The 14,561-nt window shown below is 32.3% G+C and overlaps 1 protein-coding gene across 1 annotated transcript; it reads left to right on the top strand.

Annotated features, from left to right (window-relative positions):
* Positions 1–606: 606 nt before the first annotated feature.
* Positions 607–8,842, top strand: LOC126888243 (uncharacterized). Its single transcript, XM_050656337.1, has 3 exons — positions 607–851; positions 3,977–4,085; positions 8,637–8,842. The coding sequence occupies exons 1-3, from the start codon at positions 742–744 to the stop codon at positions 8,769–8,771; spliced, it is 354 nt and encodes a 117-aa protein (XP_050512294.1). The 5' UTR covers positions 607–741; the 3' UTR covers positions 8,772–8,842.
* Positions 8,843–14,561: the final 5,719 nt, after the last annotated feature.

The raw sequence follows: 14,561 nt of genomic DNA, 5'->3' as shown, positions 1-14,561 counted from the left end.
AGAGGTATTCCAAAAAAAAAACTAATTAAAAGGCACCATCTTCAAAGAGTTCCAGCTTTAGGAAGCGTTTTCGGAGTAGGTGATTTAAGTTCAACCGTAATATTTTGAGCCCAGAAATCTACAGTTAAAATATTTCCAATTATTAATGAAACACTCTGTATTGTTTTGTTTTATTTCATTATCTTTTATTTTGTAATAATATTGACGATTTGTGTAATTTCAGTAAACTGTATTTTTTGTTGTTTTTTTTCTACTCTTTGTACCTACGCTTTGTCCATAAAATTGTAAAATTTTCAGTGACAATAAAGTATATTTATTTCTATTCTATTCTATACACGCGTTTTTGCTGCTTTTGTTGAACATTTTTTTAGCACTATCCCTTATCAGTCGTGGAAAAGGGCCCCGCGACAAACTTTGATAGGGGGCCCCTGTGGGGCTAGCTTCACATACAAAGGTGTTTGCTCATGTGCTTTACATAAAAAATAATATTTAAAGGTTAAGTGCTAATTACCTCTGAGTTAAGTAGACCAGATATTTCTGAGAAGTTAGATAAAACAATTGATAAATAGTTTAGATTTCAATGACAACTAAATTTTTATCATGATTAAAACTATTATCTTGCCAATAATGTAATAAATCCAATGCAATAAATAGTTGGAAATCAGAACTTCAATTTAGTATAAACCAACTAGTCAACTAAGGATCTGTAGAATCTGCCTCAGATTAGAGTTATTTGAAATCATGTCTCTTAAAATGACGGTTGTTTCTGCACTTCTGGTAGTACTTATCTGCCAGTCGATTTCTGTATCTAATGCTAGAGATTTGGTAGTCTGTCCAGATACTTCACTGGCGTAAGTAAATGAATTATTTATTTTTAATATATAATTATTATTTTCAATTATCTGTTTGTCGTTAACCTTCCGATGACCAACCTTTTTTTGTTACACGGATGACTAAGGGGGGGAAAATGACCCCAGGTCAAAAATGTCAAAAATGACAATTAACAAAAAAAATTAAATTTTTTTTTTATTTTTTTTTATATTTTTTTATTTTTTTTATGGCATGGACTTTATGTCATTCAGCCAGTCACAACATGAGTATTAGTGTCATGTGTAGTGAGTATGTGTTTTGTTACTTTGCAAAGTCGACGTCATTAGCGTAAAACTACTTGGAATTACACATAATAGACGGTATTTTACTAAACATCAACTTCAGAATATATTTTTTATTCGTAAAATATAGGGATTTTTTTTTATTTCAAAATATGAGGATATCTAGAATGATATTAAAGTCAAATAAAAAAATAATGGGTTAAAAATTGAAAATACTTTTGAATTTATTAAACAAAAACCTACTCTGGGGTCCAAATTTCCCCCGCTTGGTCATCCGAAGGTTAAAAGAAGCAAGTTTTCTACTCTGACCTTCAAAACATAGTCCAGTCGGGTTAGACGAATAACAGGCCTAACCTTGCATTAGAAGCTGCACCAAATTTTATTTTTTTTTATCTTTAGGGAGGGTCAATATTAGTATAAATTTAAAATCTCGACTGAATTCCACCGTTGCGTTAGCCGCCATCTTGATTTTAAACGAGAACCGTTTTTGCTCAATATATCCGCCATTTTCAATTTCTTGACAAAAAGTGTAGAAACTTAAATTGTTTAGAATGCGATTTTCTATAATTTCATTTATTATAATTTTTTTCGTGCGGTCGATATTTTCCGAGTTATGAGGGGAAAAAGTGAGAGTTGGAACATAATTATTGAATTATTGAATTATCTCGTAATTATCTCGTTTATTAATAGTTTTACAACAAATATGTACCTATACAAAAATGAAGAGAATTAAATTCTACACAATTTTGATTTCTGTCTTTTTTTTTTCTAAAATTAATATTTAAGGTAGTACGTATGCGGTAATGGCGCGAGCTTAAGACCGGATTGATTTTATAGCAATTGTTTTTGTTCAATATCTACGCCATTTTCAACTAAAATTGTTCAAAATAAAATTTCCTACAATTTCTTTTTAACATTTTTTTTCATGCGGTTGATATTTTCCGAGTTACATGGGAAAATAGTAAAAAGTGGTGGGGGAAGCATAATTATTGAATTGAATTTTGTTTCCGAGCTGCCCCAAATTTTATAATTCTATCCTTTAGCAGAGATCAGTAGTAGTGTAAACTTAAAATCTCGACTGAATTCCGCGGTTGAATTAGCCGCCATATTGATTTTAAATGAGAATTGTTATTGCTTAATATCTCCGCCATTTTCAACTTTTCAACCTAAATGGTGGGAAAGAAAATTGTTGGAAATGCAATTTCCTTCAATTTCTTTGGCACAATTTTTTTATACGATCAATATTCTCCGAGTTAAGGGGGAAAATAATGGAAGCGGAGGGGAAGCATAATTATTGAATTGTCTCATTTATTATTAACTTTACGACATAATTGTACATAAACAAAAATAAAGAGAATTATATTTTATACAATTCTTGAAACTTCCAATGAAACATCTCCCAAACTAAGTATATAAAAGACATAAAAAGACATTATATGCATTAAGTTCACTTAATTTTATTAACTAGCGGGTTTGATTGGTTGAATTTGTCTGTCCATATTTTAAGTTTTATGTCAGCTAATATATAGTGATGTTTCAACAATTTTTTTTAATTTTGGACCCTGTTGGGGGGAATTTTCCCATTTCCCCCCTTGTAGACCCGCCACTGGTTCTCTCGAAAAATTGTAGTAAATCGTAATTGCAACAATTTCAGTTCTTACACTTTTTGTCGAAAAGTTGAAAATGGCGGAGATATTGAACAAAAACAATTGCTACAAAATCAATCAGGTCTTACGCTCGCACCTTTACCACATACGTACTACCTTAAATATTGATTTTATCAAAAAAATGTACGGCATCAAAATTGTACAAAATTTAATTCTCTTCCTTTTTGTATAGGTACCTATATATTTGTTGTAAAACTAATAATAAACGAGATAATTCAATAATTCAATAATTATGCTACAACTGTCACTATTTTCCCCTTATAACTCGGAAAATATCGACCGCACGAAAAAAATTATAATAAATGAAACTATAGAAAATCGCATTTTCAACAATTTCAGTTTTTACACTTTTTGTCAGAAAATTAAAAATGGCGGAGATATTGAGCAAAAACCGTTCTCGTTTAAAATCAAGATGGCGGCTAACGCAACGGCGGAATTCAGTCGAGATTTTAAATTTGTACTAATATTGACCCTCCCTAAAGATTAGAAAGATAAAATTTGGGGCAGCTCCTAATGCAAGGTCAAATGCCATCCCGACTGGGCTAACATGCCACAACTGTTTTAACTTTAGGTTGTTTGGGGTATATCCTTCCTCTTTAATATCTTAATTTGCAATTTTTCGTTACAGTAAAATCTCGTAACCATTCGGTCTACTGAGGTTCCTAAAACCGGGTCTGTGTTTATCAGCTAGAGCAGACCTCCCCCGGCTGATTTATGTGCAGTGATAAAATATTAGTAGATCTTCCAACGTATCTGTTGAGGCAGTTTTCCTTCGCTGGTGAGACTCAAGCGAGCAATCTTTGCCACTAAGCTATCGCACCTTAAGAGACTGGTGTGTATTACTTGACTACGTCAATGGACGGTCATACTGAAACATCTAAGCTTTGAATGTCACTAAGCATCCAAACCTCCATTAAGGCAATGAACAAATAATACGACTTTGTTCAACTACTTGATATAATTTTACCAGACTGCTCTTGAATATAGTCTGATAAACGGTAAACTCCCTTCACTGCCTACTTTGCTTCTTCTAATGGCGCCACAACCCTTTGTGAGTCTTGGCCTCTTTAACAACGTTACTTTCTTGCTTAACATCAGTGATACCCGTTCTTTTTCTCATGTCTTGGTTCTTGCTTACAAGGTAATTTATGCATCTTTTTATAAATTTGTGTTTTATTTGAATAATTTAATTTTTAGAAAAACTCAAGTGTACGATAAAGAAGTGGCAACAACTGTTGTTGGAAGTTCCATCAGGGTGCGCATTCCAGACAGCCTTTTCTTCCAAAACAAAATTACCTGTATCATAGTAAGTATAACCTTTTTGTTTAAACTAGTTCATGTTTAAATTCCTGTGGTTTTAATAACAATAAACGAATCAAACCAACAAAAATATTGCATATTGAAATGATCAGTCCAAAAGTAGATTAAAAAAATGTAATTATTTATGGTTGTTTTTTAACATCCACGAAATTTTTAAGTCCTGGTGATATAATAATTGAATCTAAATTTAATGATGTACGTAAAGTAGGTACATCACAAAGTACATCACAAAAACGTTTTCGGACTAATACGTCCATCATAGGTTAGACCTAGAAATAAGTACACCACTTCTTCTTCTTCTTCTTCTTATGCAATCAACTAATGGATGTTCGCGATCACGTTTGACCATTTTTCTCTATCCCTTGCAGTATGTATTAGGTCTCCTATGTTTTTTAGTCCTGTCCATTGTTTGACATTTTCTTACTGCCCACTCCCCTTCTTCCTTCGATCTTTCCTTCAATTAAGGTTTGCAGAAACTGATATCTTTCGTTTCTAATTATGTGTCCCAGGTATGCCGTTTTTCTCTGTTTAATTGTGTACATCAGTTATCGTTCTGTACGAATTCTTCTCAGGATTTCTTCATTTGTTATTCTTGCGGTCCAGGGAACTTTAAGGATTCGTCGATAGATCCACCTCTCAAATGCCTCTTGCTTACTCATTGTGTTTTTTTTAAGTCCATCCTTCCATGCTATATAGGAGCACCGACCATACATAGCATTTTGTGAATCTTGGTCTTAGGTTTAGGTCAAAGTCAGAATTCGTAAAGATGTTTCTGAATTTCATGAATGCACTTCTGCTCTTGAAGTACACCACTGTATAATACTAAAAAAGTTGAAATTTTGACTTTTAAAAAGGTTAAGAAAACTGAAACATGTGGTTACTTATTCAAAATCCAAAGCAGTTGAAACTAGCTACAGAGTTAGGTGAAATGGCCTTTCAGAAAGAACATTTGAGCCATCTAGGCTGCATTGAAGGCGACAATAAGTCGACGTTTAAAGAATAAATTATTTGTATTTTAAAACGGTGTCTTCATATTTGCTTTAAGGCAAGGTGAAGTAGGTAATGAAGTTTCTTAGAGATTCTGATATTTAGCTAAGAAATTAGCTACTTAGCTAACAAGCGCTAATTAGACTACTTAGACTACTTAGACTCTCTATTTTTCATAATTCTGAAAAAGCCAGCTTTATAAACAATTTTGAAACGTTTTAGTCTATAACGCTAAAATCTTCAGTTTCTTAGACTAGCATCATACAATTCCGCCTCCTTTCGTCGTCTTCTTATTGTGGCGTCTCCTTTTTATTGTTGGCAATCCCAATGGCAATTGTAGCTTTGGAAACTGCTGCACGAAAGTTTTTGAAGATGAGCGGTCAAACCCTCTTCTTCAGCCACAAGTTTGGACGTCTTCATACTGATATTTTGCCCTATACTTTGCCTTCCAATATGATTTGAAGTAATTCTATACAGCTGAAACCGGAGCAGATTTACAGAAGATTTGGAAAAAATTTGTCTAAAAATTGTACATCGTATTAAATTGTAAATGGCACAGCTCGAAAAAAAAAATAATCTACAGCAGAATTTATAGTATAGTGTAAAGTTGCTTTTACGTTTCTGGCTAATTTGTATTCCAATATTTTCATATTATTTGCCTACGTTTTTTATCAAAATATTTTATTGGAAAATGAACATGATCTACTCTGTTTAAAAGCACATTTTGAAAGATGTGTGTAAAAATAAATAACAATTTAACACAAACAAATTATCTATAACCTACTGTAATTTTAATTAAATAAATAAGTTTTTCTACGACCTTTTAATAATATGCTCATTATTCGCTATTTTTTAATAGATAATAGCACCCATTACTGTACCCGTGAGTAATATTTCATTACTCACGTGCTGAAGTTACTCACCGGTCATTACTCACGGGCTGAAGTTAGATTCAAGTTGCGCATGCCACTTATATTAATCGTATATAATCCGAAAATAAAATTACTTAAACTTGTTTATTTAATAATTATTGTGATTTATATCAATAACTAACTTTGAAAAATTCTTAAAAGAATTTTAACTGTAACAATGTCAGTATATTTCTTACTTTTATATCTTGTTTACTAAAAATTTTGACGTTTATCATTTATTTTAGTGACAGTGACATTATCCCATTTTGTTTGTGTTAATGGGAATATATAACTAATATTGCATTTACTTTTTAAGCTATATTGTGTTAAATATGTTATACCATATCATATACATGTAGTTGTACTGTACATGTAGTTGTACTATTATATTTTATAGCCAAGTGTAAATATACATTAAAACTATATGAAATACGTCTACCGACAATAGCTATTTCCTATTTAGTCCAGGAACCGAAGCTTTTCACCTCGCAGTTTTTACAGAATGGATCGATTTGCTTGAAAATTTAAGAATAAGTAGTGGATAGTCCAAGCATGAAAATCTATATGATGCTGATAGGCGCTTTTACCATGGGGGTGGTTGCCACCCCATCTCGGGGGATGGAAATTTTTTATTATGTTTTGACCGCAAAGGTTGATAAAAATATTCATTCTAAGCAAAAAATGTTTTTCGATATACTTATTTATGATTCACTAAATTTTTGCCGTAGAAAAATTTTTTTCCTACCAAGTTCTTGGGAATTAAATAACCTACAATTTCATATTTAAACATTTTTTTGTATCTATGATGCTAATCTTTTTATTCTGAAGAAAAATGGCCATTGTTAACAAACTACAAAAATTCGTTATTCGCTTAACTCCAGTTTTTTAAAAAGTAATCATTCTAAGCCAGTCAAACTTCTTGAATCTGTTATTAGTACATAAATAAACAAGAATGAATAAGGCCAATGACTAAAAACACCGCTAACTTACATTATTATGCTTCCAATTGGATTTCTCCTTTTTTTTTTCAAAAAAATATATTTACTTTTTAACTGTAACTTTTTTATTTTTTATCTTAGAAAGTTTGTTAAAAAGAATTTTGTAGGTTTTTGCAAGATATATAAGGCTATTATAATTAAATCTTTTTAATATTTTCAGTCGCAAAAAGAGGTGACTTTTAAAGGGTTAGTAAAGGTGTTTTTTGTATGTTATTACAAGCTTTATTTGCCAATAGCTCACTCAATTTTTGCCGTATGTCCAAAAGGCCATTTTTTTCCAAACTACAAAAATTTGTTATTCACTTTTAACCCCATTTTTTTTAAAACTAATCATTCTAAGCCGGTCAAACTTCTAGAACCAATTAATAATACATAAATAAAGAACAACAAATAAGGTCAATGACTGACTAATTTTAATTAGGGTGGTGATTAGGAGGTTGCTTCCGGTCACTTTTTTGCTGAAAAAAATAGGGACTGACACTCTTTTCATTATAAGTCACTTAATTTTTGAGCTAGAGACTTTTTTTATTTTTGGAGATAGATATTTTTAAATACTTTAAATTAGTTTGAATAAGTTATTCTCGAAAAATGCATAGTTTCCCCGTCTTTTGACTTTGAAACTATAATATTTAGCATTTGACTAAGAAGAGCTACCATAAAAAAGTACTGCTCGATTACTATTGGTCTTAAAGAAAATATAAAAAACGGTTTTATTTATTTTTTCAAAAGCTACATTTTTGTTAAGTAAAGTTGTTTTGATAAAACGAAAACTTTTGGAGTTAATAGCAGAAAACTTATTAAAAACATTGATTTTTTCGATATAAAAATTACACTTTCGATAGCAAATAAATCGAAACCTATTAATTTTATCAAAAAAATGTAAAGAACATTTTTTGCTTAGAATTAATGTTTTTACCAACTTTTGTAGTCAAAATATAATAAAAAGTTTCTACCCCCCGAGTTGGGGTGGTAACCACCCCCATGGTAAAACTGCCTTTCAGCATCATATAGATTTTGATCCTTGGACTATCCACTACTTATTCTCAAATTTTCAAGTAAATCGATTTATTCTGTAAAAATTGCGAGGTTTTGTCCTCTTTTAAGCTTCATTAATTGGACTAATTTATTAGATTCACTGACAGCAGGTACAAATCTATGCTTATAATTTTTCGGAAACGAATAGAATTGGATTGACTATTTTTTGTTGTATTTTTACAATAAATACGAATTTTTTAATAGTAGGCCACCAATTATTCAGCCACGTAGTACTAGGTAGACATTTAGGTATTTTTGTAAATTATTATAATTTAAATCTCGAGTAGTTGAGAATTATATTTTTTAGTAATTAAAATAAAAAAAGGTCGTACAAAAAGCATAGTATTCTACTCGCATGTAATGGCTATTACTCACTCTGATGAATTACGACGTGAGTATCGTGAGTAATAGCCATCATTACATGCTTGTTAAATAATATACTATTTTCAGTAGTAAGCCTATAGTTGAAATAACATACATTATTAATATTACCTAATTATTTCCTACATACTTTCCGTTGTATTAAAAAAAAATAAGTTTTTTGTAGTTATCCTAAAATTATTACCACTAAACTATTTTAAGTCCTTTATTACTATTCTTTTGTAGATATTGGACAACCTAGATTCACAAGATGTACCTAACATTGAGGAAGGAGGACTCAATGAAAATTATGCCCTTATTTCCGTAGAGCCCAGTCTGACTGAACTCCTTAGTTTTAGAATTCAAGTATACACAATGTAAAAATATAATTTATTATTCATTATATATTTGTATAAATTATTTTATTTCCAATAAATAAAACAATAAATCCATGTGCGATATTTATGTAGATATAATATGTGCTATATTTGATTTGTCCTTTTGTATGCTGTAGAAGTTTGGACACTAAAAGTAATAATCATGAACATAATTGAAGCATTGGATATAGGGATTCATAGACGGACAGCTAGAAAGAGCTAAAGTGAAATTAGAAAGCAACAGAAATAAAAATTACAGCGATTATTTTTTAATGATTTTAACTTCCAATCGTATAGTAAGTTATTTGATCACGTATTTAATTCTGTCCAATCAGATTAAAATTATACTGAGAATTATCTACTGTAGAAAATTACCGATAGAATTTTTTTAAGTAATTGTTTCTGTTGACTGGCAACCAGTTTCCTAGTTTTGACAACTGTCACATTTAAGAAAATATCCATAATATACGTATTAAAAAATACTCTTACGAATATGACACTACAGTAAGAATAAATAAGAAAATAATGCTCCATTTTTATTCAAATTTGTTGTCATTGGGCAATAGCCACTCGAGCCCTGCGGGTCTCGTGTCTATTGCCAGACAACAAATTTTCGAAAAACTGTCGCATTATTTTCAATTTATTCTCACTTTCTTGTGATATTATACCCGATAATTTTTGATAATTTCCCGTCGTCAAGTATTTCGTCAGATGCCCTTCGTTGCTGCGCAAAAATACATTCAGTGACATTAATGAAAATTAATGTTTTACAGCTTATCACAGAGAATACCAAGAGACAGGTTTAGCAAATATTCAGGTGGATATATAGGGCTTTTCATTCACAGTCATTTGTTTCGAACTTCTGTCATGTGTCACATAATATTAATATATCTACGTCATTCGGTATTGGTATATACCAATGGTACAAACCAAAGACGTATGACGTAGATATATTAATATTATGTGACACATGACAGAAGCTCGAAACGAATGACAATCGATGAAAAGTCCGACTAATAAAATAAAATGATTTAAAAACCAGTTTTATTCATGAAGTAATCTTACCGAATTACTGTCGAGCTCTTAAAAATTATCGATTTGTTTTTCCCCTTGTGACATTTTGACATATTTTTACTCCCCTTCGGTTCGTGAAATTAAAACTGTCAAAGTGTCACTCGGGATAAAAATAGATAATTTTAGAGCTCCCGTTTAATTACTACTGAAAACGATTTCCCTAGTCGAATGGAAACAGACCCATACACAATCTCTTTATAGACTTTCGACAGGCATATGAAAGCGTAGAAAGAAGCCAAGTATGGAATGTCATGGCGGAGTTCTCAATAGGGCTTTTCATTCACAGTCATTTGTTTCGAGCTTCTGTCATAATTCGTATAATCCTTGAATATTAATATTATACACAGATTATACAACTTATGACAGAAGCTCGAAACAAATGACAATCGATGAAAAGCCCTATACCAAAGAAACTCATTAGGATGACTAAAGTATGTATGGAGGGTGGAATATCAAAAGTACGTGTAAATAATAAACTGTCTGACAGCCTTGAAATCAACAGTGGACTCAAACAGGGTGATGCGTTATCTCCACTACTTTTTAACCTTGTATTAGAGAAAGCCATGAGGTCGGCCGAACTAAGGACAGAACTGCTATCGGTTCAAGGTCCCAAGTTATTACTAGCTTACGCAGATGACATTGATCTCGTTGTAGACTCCATCCTATCCACAAAAGCCATTTTTAACAAGGTGGAAGGAGCAACAAGCGAAGTAGGGCTGAGGATTAATGAAGAGAAGACGAAATATGTGTATAAATAGAACGACACGAAGAGACAGGATAGGACAAAATGTGACGGTCAACACCTTCAATTTCAAAAGAGTACAACTTTTTAAGTATCTGGGGGCCGTAATCACATGTGACAACGATGTTACTAAAGAAATAAAAGACAGAGTCCAATCAGCAGATCGCTGTCTATTCGCACTGGATAAGCTTATAAAATCAAAAAATCTTACAAGAAGTTTCAAGATCAAAATTTATAAATCCATCGTCAGACCAGTACTAACATATGGATACGAAACGTGGACCATGACCAAATCAAACGAAGAAAAGCTCAGACGTTTTGAACGAAAAATACTTAGAAAAATTTTCGGACCTCACCACAACATTAACACAAACCAGTATAGGATCAGAACCATCATCGAATTAAAAGCACTTTACAATCACACCGATATTGTCCAAGAAATTAAATCACAGCGACTAAGATGGGCAGGCCACGTGCACAAACTTCATAACGAAAGACTTGTAAAACTGGTATGGGAGGAGATTCCTACAGGCAAAAGACCACTTGGACGCCTCAGAATGCGATGGAGAGATATCATCCAAGCAGATCTCCGAAAAATGAACATTCCATTTGACCCTAGGTTGATGGAAGACCGAAGAAATTGGAAGAAAGTTGTACAGTCAGCCAGGACCCACCCAGGGTTGTAGCGCTACGTGATGATGATGATGAATGGAAACATTAAATATTTTTTAAGTAAAAATATAATTATCATCACAATCAAGTGTAGTTATTCCCGTATAAATATAACCTTATCTCCTAACTACTGACGTTGATATATGTAGTGTCGGAAAACTAAAGCACATAATTCAAAAACTATAGATTTTCAGAAATCGAATAAAACTGTATAAAAAAATAATTCAATATTTCTTAAAAACATTTATTGTATTTTATGAGAGTGTGTATAACATCCTTACTTGTAGCTAAGTATGACTCTATAAAAAAAGTATGGAACATTGTTTTTCCTGACTTATGTTAAAAAGAACACAAGTATATATGACTTATGCCTAACAGCACAACTAGGAATTTTAGTTTGTTACAACGCAATATTTTCTTCCATCAATCCATATTAGCTACATTTTCCTTACTAGGCAAATCTACATAAAATTTATGGAAAACATTAATTTGGTATTTTTTTAGTAGAGAAACTAAGTCATCTTTTTGTCTTTTGATATGGTTAAGGGCAATAGTGATATAATTGGAATGTTATTAGGTACAAAGAATGGGTGCGGCCCAAAAGATTAACTGTCATCGACACGCTTAACTTCACGCGCAACTTTGATATATCCGAAAAGCATAGGCCCCAAGTTGGATACGACCTATCATATTCACAGCAACTCGGATACATAATATTAAGAAAAATAAATATTTAGAATATTATAGAAATGGAACAATGATGTATCAAAGTTGCGCGTGAAGTAAGGCGTGTTGATGATAGTTGAGATTTTGGGGGCGACCCGTAAAGGATGCCCTCCGTCTTAAATGTATCTTGTGAAAATTTGATTCCATTTGTAAGGTGTCTGTGTAAGATACCATTCTAAATTCCGTATCATAGCGGAGCTACCTTTTGTCCAACCATTTAAACTGCTTTCCATCTACACCTTAATTTCTCAATACCAAAGTAAAAGTCCAAAAATCCAAAAAGTCAGTATTTCCACAACTTGTAATTTGTTACTGCTAGCCTAATAAGTTGACTCCAGTCATGAGGAAGATATATTTGGATTTCTGTTTTTTTTTTCTATTATTCCATGAACTGTTTAACTTCTAAATGGCTATGTTCGGGGACCATAAATTGATGGTTGATTCTCTCTACTGTAAGTTATGTACAGCCCACGTAAACATAGAACCCACGTGAGAATTTCTATTCTGACCTCCACAGGTATCAGAGTAAAATATTACACTTCTTGTGTTATTAGCTAGGTTTGTTTGAAGACGTTTAAAGAGACAAAATGTAATCTGATTCGCTCCTCTAGCAGTAGTAGATTCATACCACAAATATCATTAAGCTCTTCTAGTCTTATTTTCATCTACGGTCAAATTGAACGTCCACAATTGACGTTTATAAAAAGCTATATAAGAAGTCATGATGGAGTCGGTAAACACTATTGTAAATCACATGTATTGTATGCACTTATACGGTACTATCATTTTGATACATCTGTGTGTCGTTTTTTTAGATTCGTAAGCTTGATCTGGTTTGATCTGGTCTGAAGGAGGTTTGATAGACAAATAGTTGATATATTTTAATGATTGTTAGGAGGGAAGGCAAATATTTCTTTGATGTACTCTTTTGGTGTAGTGACTTTCTTGCGATGGAAGAGACAAGATATGGTTTTTATATTTCCTTCCTTTTGTCCTCGGATATTTTATTTTAGGTACAGTTGTTCCTGTTCCACGCATATCAATAATTTTTGTACCACCTACTGAAGACCGTTTCTTTATTGCCACCCCCTACAAATAGCTTAACGCAGTACATCTATTACAACAAAATATTTATACGTATTCATACGATTTTTCTGTTTTCAGGGTCTATTTCGCGTTATATTTGAGAAGCTTTTTCTACAATCTCTATTAATGATGACCTGCAAGCAGACCTTTTTTTGTACCGTCGGAAAAATGAAAGAATACCGATGAACGATCACATCAATCACTTATTTTCTATTTGCTGTCTTTTTCTATGACAAACGTTTGTTATTTATAGAAAAAGACAGCAAATACAAAATAAGTGATTGATGTAATCGTTCATGGGTATTCTTTAATTTTTCGGACTGTATATACCCATTACCCAATATTCATTGAATATCGCTTCTCTCTTAGCCATGTGTTAAGTAAGTACCTAAAGTTAAATATCTGTATATTCTTAAACAAGGAAGACGATAATGTCAAGTACTTGATGTACCTAACAACTTAAGTCATGCTTATAAATCAGCAAAACTGAATATATCAGTTGTGCTTTTTCACATAAGTCAACTTATGTTCTTTATAACGTTTAAATATTTATAGTAATTGAAAGGTTGAAAAAGTCCGCTACTTAAAATCAATGTGAAATAAACGTGTATGACGTATGTGCTTGAGTCAGTCGGTGGAGAAAAAATATATGGACATGTGCATGTACAAAAAGAAAAATCGGTTTTTTTGACTTATGTGCTTTAGTCTGCCGGCCCTAGATATAACAACTGGATGAACTTGCTGCCATACTAATAGCGAAAGAACACACTAGACCGCTTTTAACAATGAAAACGTAAACACTGATATACGGTACGTGATACCACAAGAAAACTTTACGTCAACATAGCTCAAAGACTAAATCATACTGAACCGGCAGAAATTGAGAGCAGCTTCAATTACACAACACTTGAATGTACACAGATGGTGTTCTAGGAATCTTTTATAAAACACGTTTGGCAACAAAATATATTTTCGGTGCGGTATGGAATACCGCATGTCAGCTGTTTTTCAGCCGTTTTCAGCTGTTTTCAGGGTTTTCTTAGACACTTGCCGTACTGCTATAGGTCGATAAGACATCAGCCTATTCCAGCCTACGCCGTATTTTAAAGCAGTTTACTGGAACAACCATAATGAAACAGAACTGCATCAAACAAAGTAAGCAAAGGAAAAATTTTTCTTTTTGCTGATGATACCAGTATCACTTGGAGCAACTCAACTATTGCATCTCTTCATGCAACTATAACTTCTGATTTGCTTACGATAAAAACCTGGTCTGACTCTAAGTTACTCTCTTTTAACGTGGATAAGACAGTAGCATTATCCTATAAAAGTGCCCTTCAACCCCTGCTTGTTAATAACAGCCAGATCTCTACCGTTGATTCTGTAAAATTTCTTGGTATTTTTTTAGACAGCAACCTCAAATGGTCCCTTCATATCGATTTGTTAAGTAAGAAACTCGCCTCAGCCTGCTATGCTATAAGATCTGTTTCGAAA

The sequence above is a fragment of the Diabrotica virgifera genome, chromosome 7 (assembly GCF_917563875.1).
Source record: "Diabrotica virgifera virgifera chromosome 7, PGI_DIABVI_V3a".
In the NCBI taxonomy this organism is placed as follows: Eukaryota; Metazoa; Arthropoda; class Insecta; order Coleoptera; family Chrysomelidae; genus Diabrotica; species Diabrotica virgifera.
This window is presented reverse-complemented; position numbering and strand designations above follow the sequence as displayed.

Bases quoted from the DNA above. Each gene is read 5' to 3' on its own strand.
- LOC126888243 (XM_050656337.1), top strand. From the start codon at position 742: ATGTCTCTTAAAATGACGGTTGTTTCTGCACTTCTGGTAGTACTTATC. The intron at 852-3,976 runs GTAAGTAAATGA...TTTAATTTTTAG, and splicing joins TGTCCAGATACTTCACTGGC to AAAAACTCAAGTGTACGATA. The intron at 4,086-8,636 runs GTAAGTATAACC...ATTCTTTTGTAG, and splicing joins ACAAAATTACCTGTATCATA to ATATTGGACAACCTAGATTC.